Here is a 20092-nt window from a genome sequence, read left to right on the forward strand (position 1 = left end):
ATCTGAAATCCTGAAAATCGATATGGATGTTATTGTTATATGTTATTATTAAAAGCTAAAATTCTGAAACTTGATAAATAGATAGCTGTTGGTATCTGAGGTAAAGATTTTAAGGTGGAAATGCGAACTATAGTTGGTACTAAATTTGGTATTCGGTCAAAGGTAGAGCTGAAACCGTGAAATTGTATATTGCGATGTCTGTTGGCGCCTAGGATTGAAATATGGAACGGGGTTTGAAAATGAATACTATAATTGTACGTAAAGTCCTAAATAGTACTGAATGAATGAATAGAGCTGAAATCCCGAAAATTGATATTGAGGTCTCTGATGGTATCTGGTGTTAAGAGAGAGAAAGAGAGAGGTGGTGGAGTTGTGGAGTTATAGGTACTACATGGTACCAATTTCGGATCACTGTTGGTGTCTAGAATTAAGCATAGATTTTTATACCCTAGGGTATATATCATTTGATACGGTCAAAACGTGTCTAGTCGAAATAACAGTTTTAGACTCTAGGTCTCTTTGGACCAAATTCGTTTCAGAACATTTGGAGTCGTCAATTTGGTCCAAACTTGGTTCGAGTTCGGAGAAGGGTAATATCGGTTCACTCCTTCTGTACCTCCCCCACAAAAACTCCATATTTTCAAAAAATATATTTTTTGCACAGAAAGAGAAAGGATAATCCGAGTTTGCTCCAACTTTGCAAATCCTAATATTTGCGTTAATGCTAGGTCAGGTGCGAAAATGGACAATATTGGTCCACTCCATCAAGTACCTCCCCCACAAATGGTCAAAATTTTGAATAATTACAACTCTCATAAAATGTGATGTAAGAGTCCGATTGCCTCCTAATTTAACACATCCCAATATGTTTATAAACCCGAGGTCTGGTGTTAAGATGGGCAAAATCGGTACACTCCTTCTGGTACCTCCCCCACAAAAGGTCGAAATTTTCAAAAAATATATTTTTTGCACAGAAAGAGAAAGGATAATCCAACTTTGCAAATCCTAGTATTTGCGTCAGTTTTGGGTCAGGTGCAAAAACGGGAAATATCGGTCCTCTCCATCAAGTGACTCTCCCACAAATGGTCAAAATTTTGATCAAACTTCGATACACGTCTCTTCTAGTTTTAACTCTGCTTTTATAATCTGCTGTATTCTTCCCGTAATTTCTGTGTTGCCCAGTGTCTTTGAAAAAAGCCTTTAGGGGTTATCAGAGAGCATTTCATTTGAAAAGGGATCGAAATCTGAGTTATTCTTTGTTTTGTTCTTGAATATTAACTTAAAGCCCTACCATCCTACAAGTACAACCTTTAACACTTCACGATTATAGCTCTGGTCATCCTTGAAAAAAGATCCAAAACAAATGTTTAAAAAATTTCCAGATTCCTCCTAACAACAACTTTGCCCAACTATTTCCTTGGCAACGTTTTGGGTAACATGGTAACCAAAGTATTTGTTTACATGTCAATACCATCAGTATTGAAATTCTTCGGAATTTGTGTCAATTTCTATTTGCTTGCCGAAACAACAACCTCGAAAATATTACAATCAATTTTCCACCGACTATGGTGCTTCTACATGTGAAACGTGGCGACGAGGACCTGTTTCTCTACGAGACCAGTGTCAATGAAGACACCAATTCCGTTATTCGCGACATAACAGCTATTTATAATGGACGTCTTAAAATCGAACGTATCTGTATGGAAATGGAGGAACTGGCCTCGCATGGTACTCTACTGCCCCCGGAAATGATGGGCCTTACCGATGAGCAGGTGGAGGAACTGAAACTCAAAGATGTTTGGGCAGAGAAGTGTATACCATCTGGGGGATTCGTTTTCAACAAGGACCCCATTGGACGCCGGAATGGTCAACAGCCGAAGGAGAAAATGCAAGAGGTGCTAAGGAAATCAATCGGCGATGCTCGTGCCATGATTAACAAAAAATTGGTATTGGCTAAAACACCCTTGACCCTGAAGACCATAGCGGAAGCCTTAAATATCTTAAAAGGTGCCGTGACAATTGTTTATCCCATGCAGCTGCCACCACACGACACCATACGCATGGAATTCAGCAACACAGAAGACTTGTCGGGTACCCAGGCCTCTAAGGAAGTTATTGAGCCGTCAAAGGCCCAATTATGGTTTGCTGGACGTTTGATATTAAATGACAAACAATTGAGCGATTTTCTTGGACGTCATGATAAAACCAAAGTGGTGGTTAAATTAAATAGCCATGGTGAGGGACCTCCCTCTCGGGAACCTGTCATCACGGATGAAATACGTAAACGTATGATGGCCGATGCCTATCGAAGACAGGAGGAGTTGAAGAAATTAGAATTGGACGAAGATGATCATTATTTGAATTCCAACTGGGCAGATGGAGGACATTTGAAGCGCCAGGTGCACGGCCTGGAAAATGTTCGTTTCCGTGTCGGTTGAAGGAGGAGGGAAAGGACTTGGAAATGCTTTATCACTCAGATGTTGTGTTGTAATTAAAAATTCATAATTTTTCTCTGTCAATTCTTTTTTTTTTTTGTGATTTCAAAGATAACAAAATCAAACTAATAATATTTGGAATTTATTTTGAAAATCAAAAGTTTTGTAAAAACATCTTCACTTACTGCGATGGCATACGGTGAGTACCCTTCTGCACTGTTCTTGGTCTTATATCAGCTTTATTCTATCATTCCGGATTTAGATACAATTTTCATTCAGAATTCCAACTTGACGTTCAAATATAAATTTTTAGAAAATTCAAAAAAGGGTTTTAATAAAAATTTGATGTCAGTTTGATATAATTTTTTGTAGTTTAAAAAAATTGATTAAAGAAGGAATTTTTTCAAGGATGACTAAAATCATAGTCGAAGAGTCTTAAAGAATATTTTTTCAAGGACGGCCATTTTTACGGATTTTTTAAGTATATATTTTCAAAAGTGGAATTTTTAAAGAATATTTTAGGAAATTTATTCAAAGGTCAATTTTTAAGGATTTTTTTACTTTTTGGTATGGAAGCTTGAACCAAAAATTAAAAAAAAAAAAACGCAATAGAATAGAGCTTAGAAATTCGATGGAGATCTTTGGACTTCATCCACAATCATTGGTGAAGAAAATGGATCATATCGATCCACTTTTTGAAGTAGTTCCCATGTAAGGATAAATCCGATTTCAAGTATTTTTATACCCTCCACCATACTATGGAGGGTATATTAATTTTGTCATTCCGTTTGTAACTCCTCGAAATACTCATGTCAGACGCAACAAAGTATATATATTCTTGATCAGCGTAAAATTCTAAGACGATTTAGCCATGTCCGTCTGTCTGCTGTGTGTCTGTCGGTATGTCTGTTGTAATCACGCTATCTTTCGAACAAATTGAGATAGAAGGCTAAAATTTTGCACACATGTATATTTTGCCACTAGGCAGGTTAAGTTCGTAAATGGGCCATGTAGGTCCAATTTATCATATAGCCCCCATATAACGCTACCTCCCGATATTCGGCATTTTGATGATTTTAGCGACATTATTTACCGGAATGGTTTCAAATTTGGCATTTGAAGTTCGTAATAAATACTGCAGCATAAAACAGAAAATGGGCCATGTAGGTCTACGTCTTCGTATAGCCCCCATATACCGTACCCCCCGATATTCGGTATTTTGATGATTTTAGCGACATTATTTACCGGGATTGTTTCAAATTTCGCATGTGAAGTTCGTAATGGATACTTCAGCCCATGCCAGAAAATTGTCTGTGCAGGTCCACGCCTTCGTATATCCCCCATATAACGGTACCCCTATATTCGGTATTTCATTGTAACCTGATTTTTCTTCAAGTTTCGCATTTAAATATTGTAATAACTTATGACAAAAGTTGCCTATGCAGGTCTACGTCGTCCTATAGGCATTCGGTATGTTTAAGATTTTAACAGAATTTTAAACGGATTTTTTTTTTGGAAATTGCCAAATTTGTACCAAATGGTTGTCCGTCTGTCCATGTTAATTTGTAATCACTCTACAGGTCGCAATTATGGCACGAAATTTAGAATGTAGGTGGGGTTAAGGTCAGAATAAAACCCTATCTTTTGGAGATGATCGCATAATATTTAGGGGTTGAAATGGACCAAAAACTGAAAAAAATACTGATTTTGCAGTTGCTCTACAGGTCGCAATTATAGACCAATCGACGCGCATTGCGCATGTAGCTAGAGTTTAGGGCGGGGAAGAAGCCTACCAATTTGGGTGGTCATCGGATAATATTTAGCGGGTAAAATAGACCATATCTTTTGTGTTGAAAAAATCAAAATTTTTCATTAAACCGCGAATATTTTAAATCCCGGCGAAATCAAAAGCCATGACAAGGTTACCTCTGATCTTTACATTGATGTTAACATCCAACAAATCGGATATATAGCAAAATATGTGCGATATATATGTCTATCAAAGAAGATATGCTTGAAAGATCTCTTATATGTCGAGAACGGCTGAACTGATTTCGACAGTTCTCATTAATTCAGAATGGCCTCTTGGCAGGAAAGAAAAAACGTCTAAAAAATCGCATAAAAATATCTCTCTAAAGATGAAAATATTGATTTTGTAATATTTTCTCATATTTTTTCAATTTTGTCATATTTTTGGCATATTTTCATTTTGAATTAAACATTTGGTAATATTTCTACAGCTAACAAAACTAAGTAGTTAGGATATCAGGATATCATATACCGATCCTTATGAAATTTTGCATGGGGATAAGATGAGGGTCAGAATAGAAGCCTACTCTTTTTGGAGATAATCGCCATATATTTAGGGGTTGAAATGGACAAAAAAACTGCAAACTTTTCAGCAAGTCGTAATTATCGCCCGATCGCATTTGAATGGAGGTTACCGGACATTGCAAAAGCCAAATAGTTTTGGATGGCCATCCAAAAATATTCAATGTGTGAAATAGTTTGCCAACTTTTGTAGATAAAATACGAAAATATACATTCCAGTGTCGTTTTGGAGAATTCACAAATACAGGAAAGACGCACTTCTGACTTTTTCGTTAAGGCTGATTTCGTTGAAGAATATAGTCAAATGGCTGTATCTTATATAGATGTGTTTCTGTCAAAAACCAATAATAAATGTTAATCTTTTGCCACTTCTGAGAGATTATAGGTCTTTGGGGAATATTGGTTCCAGATCTAGGAAGACCATTTACGTGCAACATCTACCAATAAATTGGAAATGAGCAAATTAGTTTAAGTTGCTATTATTCGAAAATTAGAGAACGAAACCTGATGGTTTTCTTTTATTATTTGTCAAAATATCTTGTGGAATTCTTTCGAGTATATGGCCTATATAAACTGTATCATTTATTATAGTGTTGTAGGGTATTCAACAGTCGGCCCCGCTCGACTGTAGCCTTTGCTTACTTGTTTTTACTTGTTGTACATAAATTTTGAATATAATTTTCTTAAAAATTATAGCACCCAGATATATATGGTCTGTTCCAGAACCTGCAAGAATGTACTATTTTTACCAAATTTTCGATAACATAAAGGTAAAATAGTAAAAAGTTTTATATTCCTACAGTTCTGGAACAGACCAATGGCTTATTCTGAGATTTACAGGGTGAGATAAAAAAAAACTGCAACAAAGTCAAACGCCATACTTTTTACAGTTTTTTTTTTTTTTCAATTCTATTCAATGAAAGCAAAAAATGTCGGAAATAACATCAAATTTTAGAATAAATTTAGATTTGTTCGATTTGGCCACCTTAGGCACGAAACCGTCACACGCTACCCGAATGTTTCTCTGCGGTATTTTGGCCCATACTCGGCGAAGTGCTTGCTTGAGGTGATTGACACTTTGATATTTTTTAGTGGCAACCCTGCTTTCCAAAATACTCCAGAGACAACAGTCCAACGAAGCCAAGCGAAACATCTTTTGCTCTTTTGAGTCTATTTTCTTTCTATTGCGGTGTAAGTTCTTGCACTTTTTGAATTTTAATGGCTTTACCCCGAGCTCATTTTTCCATATTTGCCGATATGTTCAGCTCATGCGCTTGCATGTGGTGATCGACACTTTGGTAATTTTTAGTGTCAATCTTGCTTCTCAAAAATCTCCTGACACAATAGTCCAACGGATTGGTATCCAGAGATTTCGGTGACCATTGTGCGTTGGAAATGAAGGAAGGAACCTCATTTTGTAAGCATTCTTGGGTGGTGCGTCCAAGGTCTGCGGCCAAAATGTTTGCGTGCCATGGCCTTAATACACCATCCAGAATATTTCCGCGATAATATTCGGCATTTATTCTGATGCCACGGTCGATTAATACGAGCGGAGATCGACCTTCGGCTGTTATGACGGCCCACACCATCACCATGGACGACGCTTGAGTTCTGGTGGCCAACCGAAGGTGCACATTTCCAGCTGACCTCTTTGGTAAGTAAACTCGATCATTGTGTTTGTTTACAAACTGCTGGACAACGAATGTTTTCTCATCGGAGAAAACCAAATTCGGCAGTTCACCATCTTCGGCCAAGCAAAGCAACTCTTTAGCTCTTTTGAGTCTATTTTCTCTCTGTTGCGGTGTAAGTTCTTGAACTTTTTGGTATTTCAATGGTTTTACCCCGAGCTCTTTTTCCAATATTTGCCGAATTAAATATTGCGATATGTTCAGATCACTAGCCATTTTTCGATCGAGTTTCGATCAAGTCGCTTCTTTACTTTTCGAACCATTTCTGTTGATGTTGCTGTTTTCTTCCGTTCACTTCCCTGACGTCGGGCTACGCTACCAGTATCACGGCAACAAGCGATGGTACGAGACATTTATTCACATTTAAATACAGGAGTGCTCTAACGATGGCCACTTGTTGTTTTCCAGCCAAATATAAAGAAATCACACTGTCACGCTTGAATTCCATCACGAATAATTTTTTTTTCTGAAAAATTCTCACCAAAATGCTTTTGTACGTTTATAAACAATTTAATGAGCTGTCACTGGAATAATTTTAACAGTTGTCGGACTAGTGCCTTACAAATGACAGCAGTCTGAAGATGGTTGAAGTTTTTTCACCTCACCCTGATTATTACAGACGGAATGACGACAGCCCTTTTGTTTTTATAGGGCTTTCGCTGATTTGTATCAATTGAATGTACACATGCATTTCTTCTCTGGTTTCCAACATTTTTTAGCGATTTAGGAATAACATATTTCTGTAGAATTTCTAATTCATTTTTGTCATGTCTCAAATGTTCTTATATTTTATTTAACCAACCATCTCTTCGAAATAACCGTTAATACAAATTTTCCTACTTAAGTGAATAAATTCAAAACTTTAATTATATATCCCTCTAAACATCTTATTAAACCCCATACACATACATAAATATATATAAGTACATATTATTATATTGTTGTTATGTCGTCCGACCCAGCTAAGTGAAGTATTTATTTACCTGTTCGCATTCACATTCACACTGCCTTTTGTACTTGACAGAGTTCAGTGACAATAATTTAGCCTCCTCTACACCTTAGATAAACACAACAATAATTGACAAATTATATGTCAGCTGAGTTGAAAGTCGATGACAAGTTCAAGTTTAAATTTATGTTTTGCGTTCCTCGTTAAAGTAGAAGATGATGAGCGCAATGCTTTACGCAATTACTGGCAGTGGCGTTTGTAATCTCTGTTTTTCTAATAGTTTGAACGTGCCGAGGTAAACTTTTCGTAGAAAAATATTAAGGTATTTGAACCCACAACCGCCGGAGGAATTAACAGTAATTTTTTGAAAGACAGGAAATGATATGTTAAAAAAATTAGTTAAAAGGCGGTAGAGGGCGTTGCTCCCATGCAGAACTTTTGTTCATGGAAGTATTGAGATGTATCAAGTCTGAATAGAATCGAATGGTCATTTCGCGTTTTATGAACTTCATAGATATTAAAAATGTTGACCCTTTGTGGGGGAGGTACCAGAAAGAGTGGACAGCAGATCTTGTGTTAGTCGAAATAATGGGTTGTGTAATATATGAAGAAACCCGGATGATTATTTTGGATTTTATGATCGTTTTAGTTATTCAAAACTTTGACCCTTTGTGGGGGAGGTAGCAGAAGGAATGGTCCGATCTTTATCATGTTTATAACAGAGCTTATGTTGGTAGAAATAATAAGATGTGCCAAGTCTAAATGGAACCGGATGTTAATTGCGAGTTTTACGAGCTTCATGGATATTCCAAATTTCGTCCTTTTGTGGGGGATGTAGATAGGCCGTTATATTCCATCTTCACACCTGATCTGCCTTTTTTAAAATATTGTAACGTATGTAATTTGAAGACCATTTTATAAGAGTTATAATTATTCAAATTGTTGACACTTTGTGGGGGAGGTACTTGATAAAGTCTATTCGCATCTGACCTAGCACTGATGCAAATATTAGGATTTGCAAAGTTGGGCAAAATCGGATTATTGCTTCTCTTTCTGTGCAGAAAACATTTTGTTTTGAAAATTTCGACCTTTTGTGGGGGAGGTAACAGAAGGAGTGGACCGATATATTCCATCTTAATACCAGACCTTGGGTTAGTGAAAATATTGGGGTTTGTGAAATTTGAAGACACTGGGACTCTTACATCACATTCAAAATTTTGACCGTTTTTGGAGGAGGTACTTGATGAAGTGAACCGATATCGTCCATAATCGTGCCTGACCGATGCAAATATTAGCATTTGCAAAGTTGGAGCAAAATCGGATTATTCTTTCTCTTTCTGTGCAGCAAAGTATTTTTTTTTTTTTTTGAACATTTCGACCTTTTGTGGGCAAGATACCAGAAGGATCTCCGAACACGAGCTAAGTAAGAGAGTAAAACTACTATGTACCCCGTTTGAAGCGAATTGGATACTCCCTTCGAGACAGACGGACGGACTTCGCTAGATCGAATCCAAATTTTCTGAAACGGCTTTGGTCAACAGAGTCCTAGCGTCTAAAATCGTTATTTCGACTAGGCACGTTTTGGCCGTATCAAATGATATACAGCATGAAATAAAAAAAAACTGCAACAAAGTCAACAGCCCTAATCTCTACATTTTTTTTTTAATTTTATTGAATGAAGGCAAAAAATGTCGGAAATAGCATAACATTTTAGAATAAGTTTAGATTTGTTCGAATTGGTCACCTTTGGCACGAATGATGGCCTTCAAAAGGCCAATGAAAACGTCACACGCTGCCCGAATGTTGCTCTTCGGTGTTTTGGCCCATTCCCGGCAAAGCGCTTGTTTGAGTTGATCGAAACTTTGGTATTTAGTAGTGCCAACCTTGCTTTCCAAAATATTCCAGACACAATAGTACAACGTAGTGGTATCCGGAGATTTTGGTGGCCTTTGTGCGCTGGAAATGAAGCGAGAAACCTCATATTGTAACAATTCTTGGCTGGCGCGTGCTGAGTGAGATGGTGCTGAGTCCTGTTGAAATGTCCAAGTTGTGCGGCCAAAATTTTTGCGTGCCCAAGGCTTTGATACACCCTTCAGAATATTTTCGCGATAATATTCGGCATTTATTCTGATGCCACGATCGATTAATACGTGCGGAGAGCGACCATCGGCTGTTATGGCGGCCCACACCATCACCATGGCCTGCGCTTGAGTTCTGGTGGCTAACCGAAGGTGCACATTTTCAGCTGACCTCTTTTGCAATATCATTTTCTTTGTTTACAAATTGCTGGACAACGAATATTTTCTCATCGGATAAAACCAAATTCGGCAGTTCTCCACTTTCGGCCAAGCGAAGCAACTCTTTTAATTCTTTTGAGTCTATTTTCTTCCTGTTGCGGTATAAGTTCTTGCACTTTTTAGAATTTCAACAGCTTTACCCCGAGCTCATTTTTCAATATTTGCCGAATGGAATATTGCGATATGTTCAGCTCACGAGTCATTTTTCGGCCAGTGCGACGCGGGTTTCGATCAAGTCTCTTCTTTGCTTTTCAAACCATTTCTGCTGATGTTACTTTTTTCTTTCGTCCACTTTCTTGATGTCGGGCTACGCTGCCAGTATCACGGTAACGAGCGATGGTACAAGACACAAAAGATTTATTCACATCTAAATGCTGGAGTTGTCTAACGATAGCCACTTGTGGTTTTCCAGCCAAATATAAAGAAATCACGCTTGAAAATTCATCACGAATAACTTTTTTTTCTGAAAAATTCTCACCAGAATGCTTTTGTACGCTTGTAAACAATATAATGAGCTGTCACCGGAATAATTTTAACAGCTGTCGGACGAGTGGCATAGAAATGACAGCAGTCTGAAGTTGGTTGCAGTTTTTTCATATCACCCTGCATATACCCTCTGTAGCCATATAGCTGAGGGTATAAATAGGGTCTCAAGTCACGTTATAACTCAACTTCCCATTACCACAGGTCCAAATGTTGATCACCATGATTGCCATAGCGCCAAGTTATCTCCAGAGTTAGCAGGGATGCTCTTCTCTCTGAGCATTAACTGAAGCAGAGAAGAGCCTTTTTCAGAGCAAACCACCCACCGATGGTTATCACTTTCAACGGGAATTTTTATTTTGTAATAAATTTTGGTATAATAAAAAATCGCTGACATTGTTATAAAACAATTTTTGTAAAGTACTCTTCGATGCTTTTTTATAATTTTGTACATCAATCAATGTCACAGACATCATAACATTTGAACAAATTTATAACCCTTTAATCAAGCCTCGTTGAAAATGTTTCACGATAATGGACATATTAATCATCCGTGTGGAGTATTAAAGCCTCCCCTCATCCAAAAAAAAAAAGTATTCAAACAATTGGTCAGTAATTTCGTGAAAACAATTTTGGGAGGGAAGTCATTCACCCCCCTTCTACAACGCAACTTTTGTGAGACTCTCCGGCAATTGTTTTATTCACTTTGAAGATTATTTTTATACCCTCCACCTTGGAAAGGAGGGTATATTAACTTTGTCATTCCGTTTGTAACATCCCTAAATATTCGTTTTAGACCCCATAAAGTATATATATTCATAATCAGCATAAAATTCTAAGTCGATTTAACGATGTCCGTCTGTCTGTCTGTCCGTCTGTCCGTCTGTCTGTCTGTCTGTCCGTCTGTCTGTTGAAATCACGATACAGCCTACATTATTTGACGTGGAGCGCCAAAATTTACCAGAGCAATTTGCATTGTGTCTAGGATGGTTAGTATTGAAAATGAGATATATCGGTCCACGTTCTGGTATAGTCCCCATATAACGGTACCTCCCGATATTCGGTATTTTGATGATTTATGCCACATTCTTTCACGGATTTGTCTTAAAATTGGTATTTGTCTCCCTGAGCGTGTGGCAAAACATTGCATGTATAGGTCCATGTTGTGGTATAGCCCCCATATAAAGGTACCTCCCGATATTTAGTATTTTAGTTTTTTTTACCACATTTTTTCACCGATTTGTCTAAAAATTGGTATTTGTGGGTCATAATGGTTTCCAGCTCCGGTGGCGGAACATTGCATGTATGGGTCCATAATTTGGTATAGTCCCCATATAACGGTACCTCCCGATATTCGGTATTTTGATGATTTATGCCACATTTTTTCACGGATTTGTCTTAAAATTGGTATTTGTAGGTCATAGCGGGTCCCTGAGCGTGTGGCAAAACATTGCATGTATAGGTCCACGTTGTGGTATAGCCCCCATATAAAGGTACCTCCCGATATTTAGTATTTTAGTTTTTTTTACCACATTTTTTCACGGATTTGTCTGAAAATCGGTATTTGTTGGTCATAATGGGTTCCAGCTCCGGTGGCGAAACATTGTAATTATAGGTCCACGTTTTGGTATAGCCCCCATATAACGGTACCTCCCGATATTCGGTAATTTGATGATTTTTGCCACATTTTTTCAGGGATTTGTTCGAAAATTGGTATTTGTTGGTCATAATTGGTTCCAGCTTCGGTGGCGAAACATTGCATGCATGGGTCCGTGATTTGATATAGCCCCCATATAACGGTACCTCCCGATATTCGGTATTTTGATGGTTTTTGCCACATTTTTTTTACTGATTTGTCTAAAAATTGGTATTTGTGGGTCATAATGGGTTCCAGCTCCGGTGGCGAAACATTGTAATTATAGGTCCACGTTTTGGTATAGCCCCCATATAACGGTACCTCCCCATAATCGGCATTTTAATGGTTTTTGCCACATTTCTTCTAATGTTTCTTTTACCCTAAGGTGGAGGGTATTAAAAGTTTGGCCCGGCCGAACTTAATGTTTTTTTACTTGTTTCAGTTCGTTTTGTTTCGACAAACATTTGTTTGATATGCCTGCCAATATCGACTTAACCAAAAAATATGAAATTAATTGGCTGTTGAGCCAGCGTTTTGGAGTTTGGATGTTTTTTTGCTAAATGGAATCTTAAGTGGCAAAAAGCCGAAAATAGTTAAAGCCAAGACACGTTAAGAAATGCATGCCACCCGACTCATTCACATGTGATTAATTTGGGATGTGAAGTTTTCGTTTGTTGGTGTTTTTGTAATTTTGGGTTCAAAATGTTAAAAGCCCAAGAGTAAAACGCACAAAAGAAATTAAAACAATTTCATTATTTTCTATTTTTAAATAGAGTTTTGTCAGATGTTGTTGTTATTTTTTTTTTCCTTTTTTTTTTTTTTGGGTTTGTGCGATGCCATTCAATTCGAAAAGTGATGTTATGACAGATGCTATTTGGTGTTGGAAGTGGAGGGGGGTTTGGTAGCTGGAAGGGGAAACTATGAAATTATGAAGCAACTTCCATCATGAATTACACAGATGTTCGGTCGGTCGGATGGTTGGTTGGCTGGCTCACTCATTCATTTATTCAATCTCGCTCATGGTGATGTAAATGCATTTTCTATGTTTTGAGATTTTGGGTTTTTGCTGTTGTTTTGGGTTTGGTATTAGGCTGGGGTTTGGTGTTGGTGTTTGGGTTGGAGGTGTTGCGGTAGGTTGCCAAACAATTAAAAAGGCAAATTACCTTTAATTGTTATTAAATTATCACAATTATTACTCCATTCGAAGATATTACATAATTTGAAATGCATGTAAGACGATTTGCCGACATCACCCCGCATCCAACCACGTGCATTGATATTTGTTACATACCTGCGAGCAAGCAGGGAATTAGAAATTGTGACCAAATGTTAATTGAAAAATTTGAATGGATTTATCTATTAGATACTGTATCAAATCGATTTGTACTTCAGTTTTTTTAATTACATGCCTTGGAATGCCTTAAAATTGAAAAATTCAGCCATTGGATGTTTAAAATTACACGTGGAGACAGGTAATAACAGTGACGCACAAATTTTAAAAATTACAAATGTTTGTAAATATTGATGGGTGCAACATGGACTTACGTGGGATGCCCCGGAATGGCTTCAGCGAAATTGCTATTTTTATACCCTCTACCATTGTATGGAGGTTATATTAACTTTGTCATTCCGTTTGTAACTCCTCAAAATACTCATGTCAGACCCAACAAAGTATATATATTCTTGATCAGCGTAAAATTCTAAGTCGATTTAGCCATGTCCGTCTGTCTGTCTGTTTTAATCACGCTATCTTTCGAACGAATTGAGATAGAAGGCTAAAATTTTGCACACGTGTTTATTTTTCCAGTAGACAGGTTAAGTTCGTAAATGGGCCATGTTGGTCCACGTTTTCATATAGCCCCCATATAACGGTACCTCCCGATATTCGGTATTTTGACGATTTTAGCGACATTATTCACCGGAATTGTTTCAACTTTGGTATTTGAAGCTTAAAATGGATACTACAGCCTATGACAGGAAATTATCTGGGCAGGTCCACGTCTTCGTATAGTCCCCATATAACGGTACCTCCCAAAATTCGGTATTTTGATGATTTTAGCGCCATTATTCACCGGAATTGTTTCAAATTACGTATTTAGAGTTCGTAATGGGAACTACAGTCTGTGACAGAAATATGTCTATGCAGGTCCAGGTCTTCGTATAGGCCCCATATATCAGTACCTCCCTATATTCGGTATTTTTGACGAGTTTAGTTACAATACCCACCGAAATTGTTTGAGATATCGTATTTGAGGTTAGTAATGGATGCTATAGCCTGTGACAGAAAATTGTCTATGCTGGTCCAGGTCTTCGCACAGCTCCGATATAACGGTACCTCCCTATATACGATATTTTGATGATTTTAGCTACATTATTCACCGTTTATTTCATGTTTCAAATTTGAATATGGTAATGGTTGATGACAAACAATGTCTATGTAGGTCCACGTCGTATAGACCCCAATATAACGGCAATATTCGGTATTTTTAAAATTTAACAGTAAGACCTATACAATTTTTCTAAATGTTATAACTTTTGTAAATAGCCGGCCTTCGATTTTAAAGTCAATATCTTCGGAACTACAAGTGATATCAGCAAATTTGGCACCCATTTGAAAAGAAAAGAGTGTAGGCCATAATTTAGTATGTAGATCTTAATATCCCTTAATGGGACCATTTTCATTTTTTTAGCGGGTTTTGAAAAAGTACGGGTACAAAAATACAAATGATACCCGTTTTCTAAAACCGGATAATATTTTGTATCCGAATTTTCGAGTCGGATATTAGACCTTCAGCCCACATTAGGCCAATAAAAGGGTCTTTATTCATAGAATACCAGTAGGAGTAGTAGATCTGGAAAAGCCGATAAAAGAAATTCCATACATTAAAGTCAGATTTCGCCAAGAAAGCGGATTTTGAAGAGGCCCTTGAAAACTTGATTCAAATAACATGGGGAGGTCTCTAAAACTCTTTTTGAATACAAATTAATAGAAATTGATATTTTAAGGCCTTGGGAAGTTTGTTACAATTCCACGTTTTAAGGCCCAATTTAAGTGAGGACTTTGAAAAACCGTGTTTTAAAACTTTAGCCTTGGGAATGAATGCTAAATCGGCATTCAAAGACCTTTAGGACCCTTAAAGGACATAAAATTCCCTTAAACACGTTTAAATGTTCCGAGGGTGGTCTAAGAAATCCGTATTTATTCTTTGAATACATTTGTTGTTTAAATACATTGGATGTTGGAACTTTAAAATACCCCGCAGAAGGTCTTAGGTTACACTTTAAAGTTCCATATTTAAAAACTTTGCAAGATTTTAACAAGTCTTATGAGAAATCTTTACCGATACATATTGATTGTCCCTAGTTGCCCTAGTCCTTACAGCGCTCTCCAAAAATCCAGACATTAAGACCATATGGTCTTCTCATTTGTCTTTGGGTATAGACTTTTCAATTCAAATTTAATTGGACATTATTTACAATCCACCATTAAAAATCTTGGGGAGGTTTTATAAAAAGCCGTTATTGTAAACTTTAGGGAGGTCTTTTACGACACATTTTTTTTTTTTTTTTTTTGGACCAGGGGATTGTTTTTCCAAAAATCCACATAGGTTTTGGACGTTAGACTTTAAAATCCACCCTTTGAGGCTTAATTTATGTCTTCACAAATTCACTTTAAAGGACCTTGGAGAGGTTGGGCTACAAAATCCTTTCAATTACTAAGACTGTCGTAAAAATGGATATTCAAAGCTCATAGGAAGCTATTTTTATACCCTCCACCTTGGAAAGAAGGGTATATTAACTTTGTCTTTCCGTTTGTAACATCCTTAAATATTCGTCGTAGACCCCATAAAGTATATATATTCATAATCAGCATAAAATTCTAAGTCGATTTAATGATGTCCGTCTGTCTGTTGAAATCACGATACAGCCGACATTATTTGACGTAGAGCGCCAAAATTTAGCAGAACAATTTGTTTTGTATTGAAAATGAGATATATCGGTCCACGTTTTGGTATAGCCCCCATATAAAGGTACCTCCAGATATTCGGTATTTTAATTTTTTTTGCCACATTTTTTCACGGATTTGTCTAAAAATTGGTATTTGTTGGTCATAATGGGCTCCAGCTCCAGTGGCGAAACATTGCATGCATGGGTCCGTGATTAGATATAGCCCCCATATAAGGGTACCTCCCGATATTCGGTATTTTGAAGGTTTTTGTCACACTTTTTCACTAATTTGTCTAAAAACTGGTATTTGTGGGTCATAATGGGTCCTAGTTTGTGTGGCGAAACATTCTAATTATAGGTCTAGGTTTTGGTATAGCCCCCATATAACGGTACCTCCCGATATTCGGTAATTTGATAATTTTTGCCACATTTTTTCACGGATTTGTCTGAAAATTGGTATTTTTGGGTCATAATGGGTTCTAGTTCGTGTGGCGAAACATTGTAATTATAGGTCTACGTTTTGGTATGGCCCCCATACAACGGTACCTCCCGATATTCGGTAATTTGATGATTTTTGCCACATTTTTTCACGGATTTGTCTGAAAATTGGTATTTGTTGGTCATAATGGGCTCCAGCTCCAGTGGCGAAACATTGCATGCATGGGTCCGTGATTAGATATAGCCCCCATATAAGGGTACCTCCCGATATTCGGTATTTTGAAGGTTTTTGTCACACTTTTTCACTAATTTATCTAAAAACTGGTATTTGTGGGTCATAATGGGTCCTAGTTTGTGTGGCGAAACATTCTAATTATAGGTCTACGTTTTGGTATAGCCCCCATATAACGGTACCTCCCGATATTCCGTAATTTGATGATTTTTGCCACATTTTTTCACGGATTTGTCTGAAAATTGGTATTTGTTGGTCATAATGGGCTCCAGCTCCAGTGGCGAAACATTGCATGCATGGGTCCGTGATTAGATATAGGCCCCATATAAGGGTACCTCCCGATATTCGGCATTTTAATGGTTTTTGCCACATTTCTTTTAATGTTTCCTTTACCCTAAGGTGGAGGGTATTAATAGTTTGGCCCGACCGAACTTAATGTTTTTTACTTGTTTATACCTCCAGCCATATGGCTACAGAGGATATATATCATTTGATGCGGCCAAATGTGCCTCATCTTTGAACCAAATCCGTTTCAGGACATTTGGAGTCGATCTAGCGATATCCGTCTGTCTCTCTGGCTGGCGATAACTCTCAAAGGGAGTATCAGACATGATCCAAACTTGGTAGATCTTAATATCATTTTCAAACTTAGATCGAGTTCGAATGGGCAATATCGGCTCACTGCTTCACGTTCCCCACAAAAAGTCGAAATTTTTCAAAAAAAAAAAAAATAAATAATAATAAATATATATATATATATATATATATATATATATATATATATATATATATATATATATATATATATATATATATATATATATATATATATATATATATATATATATATATATATATATATATATATAGAAAGGATAATCCTATTTTGCAAATCTTAATATTAGCGTGCTAAGTGCTAAGTTAAGCGAAAATGGACAATGATGGACTCCATCAAGTACCTTCCCTACAAAGGGTAAAAATTTTTAAATAATTAAAACTCTTATAAAATGTAATGTAAAAGTTCGATTGTCTTCAAATTACACACATCACAATATTTTCATGTTAACCCGAGATCTGGTGTGAAGATTGAATATATCGGTCCACTCCATCGTGTACCTACCCACAAAGGGTAAAAATTTTATATTAAATTGCATTCACCGGTCTTCTTATCTAACCAATCAAATTTAAGATTTAAAATTCTGGCAATCAAATCATAAATTCGAATTTATTTTCTCTGACGCTTATAAAATCTTGAAATATTTCACAATTATCTCTTAATTTTTTTTTTTCGTGGCAGATTCTTGTGACAGAATCATAAAAAATGTATTGCTTTGTGAATCGGTAATTGAAGAAGAAGCTAAACAAAACAGTAGCTGCTGTGTGCGGGGTATTGATGTTGTTGGGTATTTTTGAGAATTTTTGTCACATTTTTGGCTGATTGTCTGACTGCCTGTCGTTTTTGCTGATCTCGGCGATAGCTGGTTGGCTCGCTGGTTGGCTGTTAATATGCTGTGCGCTTCGTTAATTTTAAGTTGCTAATTTATGGTAAGATCGCACAATGAATGTCGTTAATTTTTTGTTTCGAGTTGTTGCTGATTGCTGAATGTGGTTAATATTGATTTATTTGATTATTATTTGGGTGGCGATCATTGCGAAATACCAGAACTGTGAGTCGTCATCATCGTCATCGTTTTAGGGACAAAAATTTTGTCATATTTCGATTTAATTTCCGCAATTAACTAATTTCCGAATTAACTATTGTTCAAATATTGAATGTGATTCAAGCAAATTATTTGTATTTATTCGGTAGAACAATATACACACACTTGAATAAATTATGTTTACCCCATCAAAATAGTGCTAGATGTGTTTAAGAATGCCATGCAACCGCCTAGAATAGCTACCTAACACATGTCACTTGTCAGAATTGAAATCATTCTTAAACTAAAGTCGCACAGTGATTGGAAATTATTCGTCTTCGTCTGTGAAAATCATTCTAGCTTTCGAACGGAATGAAGTAGGTGGACAAAATTATAGTCAAATGCTCCCGATCGGCGGAGTCAGGGCGCCTCTCCGAACATCAAGCTACATTAAAATTTCTTGCAAAGAAGTGTTCTACTCTCCGAGAAACAAAATTAAAGCCAATCAAAACGTGGACCTATATTAATAATTTCAAGGTAGGATTTCTTTATAATAAAAACTCAAAATACCTAAATTTGGCGAAATAAAATAAAACAAGTTAAAAAGTATCAGACGATTTTGCCGACAGATTTATACACTCCGCCAATATTCGATTATTTAAATACATTGTGACTTCTGTTATGGTTATTCAAATTGTGGACTCTCTGTGGATTAGGTTCTGAAGGAATAGGCCAATATTGTCCATTTCGTATTGGAGCTAAATAAATATGACATAAATGTTGCGACGTGCCAGGTTTGGACTAAAGTCGACCGAAGTATTCTATTTTTATACTTCATCTAAAAGAGATAAAAATATTGGGCTGGGCAAAATTACAAGAAAGCCGAACATTTATATCCAATTAAATGCGAAATCATAAATTCCATATTCATCCCAGATTTCTGGTTGAGAGAAATATTTAGTTGTAAAGAATCGCTGACCTGTTTCGTACGTTATGACAGGAAAAATTATAGAAAATTGTGACCCTTTGTGGCTGAAGTATCAGAAGGGGTTCGCAGGTAACGCAGAAACGGTTCGAAAATTAAAGAAGCCACTTGATCGCAACCCGCACCGTAATGAGCGAAAATTGCTCGGTAGCTAAACATATCGCAATATTCCAATCGGTAAATATTTGAAAAATGAGCTCGGGGTAAAGCCATTGAAATTCCAAAAAGGGCAAGAACTTTCACCGCAACAGAAAGAAAATAGACTCAAAAGAGCTAGAGTTGCTTCGCTTGGCCGAAAGTGGTGAACAGCCGAATTTGGTTTTCTCCGATGAGAAAACATTCGTAGTTGCCAAAGAAGTCAGCTAAAAATGTGCACCTTCGGTTGGCCACCAGAACTCAGGCGCCGGCCATGGTAATGGTGTGGGCCGCCAAAACAGCCAATGGTCGCTCTCCGCTCGAATTAATCGACCTTGGCCACAGAATAAAATCCACCAAAATCTCCGGATACCAATCTGTTGGACTATTGTGTCTGAAGTATTTTGGAAAGCATGGTTGGCACTGAAAAATGCCAAAGTGCCGATCACATCAAGCAAGCGCTTCGCCGGGAATGGGCCAAAATATATCAGAGCAACATTCAGGCAGCGTGTGACGGTTTCATTGGTCGTTTGAAGCCATAATTCATGCCAAAGGCGACCAATTCGAACAGATCTAAACTTATTCTAAAATTGTATGCTATTTCCGATATTTTTTGCTTTCATTCAATAAAATTTAAAAAAAAAGTAAAAATTACGGCGTTTGACTTTGTTGCCGTTTTTTACTTCACCCTTTATTTTCCATCTTCATACCAGACCTTGGGTAAATAAAAATATTCTGATGTGTGTAATTTGAAGACAATCGGACTCTTTCATCACATTTTATAAGAGTTATATTGTATTCAAAATTTTGCCCTTTGTAGGGGAGGTACTTGATGGATTGGACCGATATTGTCCATTTTCGCACCTCACCTAGCACTAATGCAAATATTACGATT

The 20092-nt window shown here is 36.9% G+C and overlaps 2 protein-coding genes across 2 annotated transcripts in view; one reads left to right on the top strand and one right to left on the bottom strand.

The window, feature by feature from the left end:
* Nucleotides 1-2725, bottom strand: part of LOC101890318 (rho GTPase-activating protein conundrum) — a 249626-nt gene extending 246901 nt beyond the window's left edge. Inside the window, exon 1 of the mRNA XM_059120045.1 lies at nucleotides 2621-2725. The gene's annotated coding sequence lies outside the window, so the exon portion shown is untranslated. The remainder of the gene's footprint in view (nucleotides 1-2620) is intronic.
* The window catches only part of LOC105261818 (cilia- and flagella-associated protein 298), a 30870-nt gene continuing 12253 nt past the window's right edge, over nucleotides 1476-20092 (top strand). Inside the window, exon 1 of the mRNA XM_011294310.3 lies at nucleotides 1476-2634. Coding sequence (XP_011292612.2) covers nucleotides 1566-2438 — 873 coding nt within the window. The 5' untranslated portion in view covers nucleotides 1476-1565 and the 3' untranslated portion in view covers nucleotides 2439-2634. The remainder of the gene's footprint in view (nucleotides 2635-20092) is intronic.

The sequence above is a fragment of the Musca domestica genome, unplaced genomic scaffold (genome assembly GCF_030504385.1).
Source record: "Musca domestica strain aabys unplaced genomic scaffold, Musca_domestica.polishedcontigs.V.1.1 16, whole genome shotgun sequence".
In the NCBI taxonomy this organism is placed as follows: Eukaryota; Metazoa; Arthropoda; class Insecta; order Diptera; family Muscidae; genus Musca; species Musca domestica.